Genomic DNA, 4,694 nt, shown 5'->3' on the forward strand with positions numbered 1-4,694 from the left:
AGTTCCCCTTTGGGAACCTGTGATCAGGAATAATTTGCAGTGACACAGAAGCAGAAGTATTTGTCCAAAACATGCACAGTGCTTAGAGAAGCCGATTTTTAAAATAACAAAAAGACCTATAGGACCCATTGTCGTCCTTACGTTTGGCATTCCCCTCCAGCCCCCTGGTAGACATGACCCACCCTTGGTGTCTCCTGTTCTCTCTGGGCACCAAGTTACAGCTTGACCACTGCAGTTGCTGCCTCTCACTCTGTCCATCTGTCTTTCTTCGCCCTGATGGCTCTGTGTCTTTTTGTCAGGTTCCAGCGGAGCCGACCACTTCTTTTTTAACCCTTCAGGGTCTTTTGATCTCAGCCCTAGCCTTAGGAAGAGTAAAACATCCTCTTAGGGATGGTACCAGCCAGGTCAGTTCTTCCCCAAGTTGATGACCCAGCCCATTGTTGTCTAAACCCTCTGAAATGGGTACCTCAGAGGCTGAAATATCTGAGTCATTGTTTTATCCTTCATGGTTCCTTAACAGCACACTTTACAACCTCCTTTGCTTTAACATTACACAGTCATAGAATCACAGGGTTGGAAGGGACCGCAAAAGGTCATCTAGTCCATGCCCGTGCTCAAAGGAGAACAAATCCCCAGACAGATTTTTGCCCCAGATCCCTTAAGGACCACTCAAAGATTGAACTCAGAATCCTGGGTTTAGCAGGCCAATGCTCAGACCACTGAGCTATCCCCCAGTTAGACAGCAATATAGTATTAAAAAGTGAAATGAAATTATACATCATATTGTTAAGCAATAATACAGACATTTTCCCACTTTGAGACACCTCCCAAGTTGAGATACTTTAATGGGGCTCAATGATCAGAAAAAAAAAAAACTGTATTTATGAGAACAAAGAAATGTTACTCCTGATCAAGAATTTCCTCAGAGCCTCCTTGACTTCTTTGTTCCTCAGGCTGTATATGATTGGGTTGAATGTTGGAATAATGACTGTGTACAACAGGGCGAGGGCTCGATCTGTGTCCACAGACACATTGGAACTGGGTCTCATGTAGGTGATAAAGCTGCTGCAGTAGAATAAGATGACTGTGATTAGGTGTGAGGAGCAAGTAGAGAAAGCTTTGCGTCTCCCCTCACCTGAGTGCATCTTCAGAATGGTCCAGATGATGCTTGCATAGGAGATGATGATTAAGATTAAGGGGACTATTGTGAACACAATAGTGAGGAAGGCAAGAATGGCATTGATGAGTGATGTGTCCGCGCTGACCAGCCTAAGCACTGGGAGGACGTCGCAGAAGAAGTGGTTGATTTGATTCGGCCCGTGGAAGGGTAACGTGAATATGGCTGCCGTTTGCTCACATGCCACCAACTTGCCCACGATCCACACCACAGCTGCCAAGCTTAGGGTGACCTTTCTGCTCATGATGAGTGAGTAACGCATTGGGTTGCATATGGCAACGTACCGATCATAGGACATAACAGTCAGCAGGCCACACTCTGTGCTGCCAAAGAAAAGGTAGAAGTACATCTGGACTGCACAGCCTAGGAAAGAGATAGCCTGCCTCTCTGAAAGGAGGTCGGTCAAGGTCTTAGGGATGACCACGGAAGTGTAGCAGATCTCCAATACTGACAAGTTCCTGAGGAAGAAATACATGGGGGTGTTGAGGGCCAGGTCAGCAACCGTGACAGCGATGATGAGGCCATTTCCTATCAGTGTGAAGAGGTAGATGAGTAAGACGAGGACAAAAAGAAGGGGCTGCAGATGCTGGAGGTCTGAGAAGCCCAGGAAGATAAAGTCTGTCACTGCAGTTAGGTTTTCTTCCATTGCTCGGTCCTGTTGAGACCACATAGGTATTTAGATCCCTCTCAGGGGTTTGCATGGTATCTCATAATAGATAGATAGATAGATAGATGATTGTGAGAACACAGATCAGGTGTTCGGTCTCTTGGATCTTACTCATCTCTGGTTGGCGAGTCTGACACCCTGTCCCACACTCACCTCAAGAACGGACATTGATAGTTGCTGTGTCCACTCCAGAGGGGCAGTTGGGCCACACTTGAGTGGTGCTGTGACCCCATGTGCTTGGTCGCAATGCCTGGAGTGGGGGTTGGGGCCAGCCCCACAGGACAGGCACTGCAGGAGCCCCCACTTCAGGGTGAATCATGGACACACAAAAAAAGTCATGAACAAATGGGAAAATCACAGTGTCTGTGACTTCTTTCCCATTGTGACAGACATGCAGCCCTAAGAATGATTATTAAAGAGCACCCCCATATTTGTTCCCACTTCCTTACCTCACACGGTGCATTCCCATTAATGAGAATGAGATACCAGAGTGTCGAGAGAAAAAGCACTAGACAAACCAACAATAAACAGCCCAGACACATGGCTGGTCTTGTCTAATCTTACACTTCACTGCCAGCTAATGTGGTTAGATTTACCTCTCACGTTACTGGAACTAAGCTGGACGAATTTCTATTCTTCTAGACAGATAAGATTCTCCGGTGTGTCTCTGGGACTCTCAAATCTGGGTACGACGAGAGACAATCCTGTAGATGAATATATTGTAGGTGTCTTTGAAAATGACATTGTAAATAGATAGAGTCGATAGGCAGATAGATGAATCATTCATTACCATTAGTCACCTTGATAGAAAGATGTTATGCATAATACCTTTGATAAGACAGAGAGAAAGAAATTAAGAACAATTCTGTAGATTAGATACATAAGAGTAAGTTAGATTGAGTGATTAGATGAGAGAGAGAGTGAAAGAAGTTGTCTATTTTTCCTTCAATTCTGGAGATAATTTAGGTGTTGATGACGCCATAAAATGAACTTGGGGTCATAATAATAAAGAAGGAAAATGCCTCAGACTGTCCCACAAATACCTTACTCTGAGCAGTCAAAACTTCCCACTTCTGAGCAGTTCCATCAGTTCCGAAACTGACTTATCTTGACAGAAGCTTCTCTGCTAGTGAATCTCAGACGTTGATCCTTTCTGTACTGTTCAGTGACCACTGGGATAAAATCCCCAGGGTTCTCTCTGACTATGGGTGCCTGGGAGTATTAGTAATTGTATTCTGTTTGTAAGCACTTGGATCAATGAAATCAACTCAGCAATAAAGAAACTACCATTAAATTCAGTGATGGTCTGATCCAAATTGCAGTGTCAACTGTACTTGTTGATAAAGGTCAGAATATTGGTTTACTGACAGTTCACCAAACATTTACCGTAGACATATTCTTCATCATTATTAAGATGTATTTGTTTCAATAAGGACCTAAGCCCGTAGAGCGTGGAAAATTTATATAAGCTTCTCAGGAACAGGCTCCTGAAGGACATGTAATAAAGATGTATAAATTGTATCTACAAATGTCAAGAACAAATATAATTGATAGGTAGGCCAAAAGCTTTTAGCAATAATTGCCAGTGATCTCAACAGCATAGATCTTGGTGGAACTGGTGTGAGGTCTGACTAGTCTTTAAAGAGACATGGTGTTCACTTCATCATGATCTCAACATCCAACTTGGAACACATTGATCTCCATTGTTGGCACTCTCAGGATGGAGCTGAGAACTCACTGGACCATGGGTAGTTATTAACTCCCCTCTCATCCCTTGAATGATTTCTTAAAGATAGAGTTGAGGCACACTGGTCAAGAGTGTGTGTCAGGAAATTCACAGGGCCGTTTCCAACCTGTGATAGATCTACAGAAAGCCAAGGACAGCATCCTCCATGTATGTCAGCTCTTCCCACCATTAATTTCTAAATCTCCAGTTCAGATCTATCCCCTGGCAGGTGTGACTCCAATTTGTTACCACATGATAGCTGCTTGTTGTCTCATGTGAAATGTATGCAGTGGTTCTCAGACCAGCTCCCAGTGGACAAGTCTCTAGTTCTAAAATGTATTCACCAACAGCCCTGGAAATAATTTTCAAACTTCTTGGTAAATTCATCTCAGTGGCCAAGGGCTAGTGGTGAAATTCACTCCGGTGTCATTCCAAAGCCATTCCTATTGGGGGTAACTATCAGTGTGAACTGGATAATCATCTCCCTTACGCTCCTTTGAAAATCCTAGCCTAAACCTGCAAAGGCCTTGAGTGGTGCACAGGCCTGGAGTGTATTTGACAGGTAAGGATCATGGACATTGAGCTAGCCTGGGACACCTGGATGCAGGCTCCCCAAGGCTGGACTGAAGCAGGTTAGTGGGACAGTGTGCTGGAACTGTCGGTACTTCAGCCTTAGCCTGAGCTGTTTGATGGGCCACTGGAGGAACTCTGTCCTCATGTGCAGAGTTGCATTATTGCCTTGTTTTATAAGGGTTTTCTTCACCTTCCTCTCAGACATCAGATCTTGGCAATTGACAAAGTTATGACACTGAGATGGCAGCAGTCTCAGCCTTTAGAGCCAATCTTTTCTTGACCATGTTTTTTGCCAATCATGATTATTAAGAAGAGGCGGTATACAAATAATAAAACCTCTGATTGATAAATATGTTTGTGAATAACATAGTAAGGACACTTCTCCAATGACCTGAGAGAAGTCTGTTCCAAGAAGATTGACTGTTATAGCAGGTAGCTGAGCATCAGCTTTTCTGGGTTCAGTTCCTAGCTCTGGGAGAGGAGTGGGTGTAGCAGTTAAAGTGTGTGGGGCAGGTGACTTGGGGGCAGATGGGAGTCAAGTTTTTTAGAGA

General features: G+C 44.2%; 1 protein-coding gene across 1 annotated transcript; it reads right to left on the reverse strand.

Annotated features, from left to right (window-relative positions):
- Nucleotides 1-881: 881 nt before the first annotated feature.
- Nucleotides 882-1,847, reverse strand: LOC103306876 (olfactory receptor 10A7-like). The gene has a single exon (XM_065563027.1). The coding sequence runs from the start codon at nucleotides 1,845-1,847 to the stop codon at nucleotides 882-884; it is 966 nt and encodes a 321-aa protein (XP_065419099.1).
- Between the last annotated feature and the right edge of the window lie 2,847 nt (nucleotides 1,848-4,694).

This window comes from Chrysemys picta, chromosome 12 (genome assembly GCF_011386835.1).
Source record: "Chrysemys picta bellii isolate R12L10 chromosome 12, ASM1138683v2, whole genome shotgun sequence".
NCBI classification, from domain to species: Eukaryota; Metazoa; Chordata; order Testudines; family Emydidae; genus Chrysemys; species Chrysemys picta.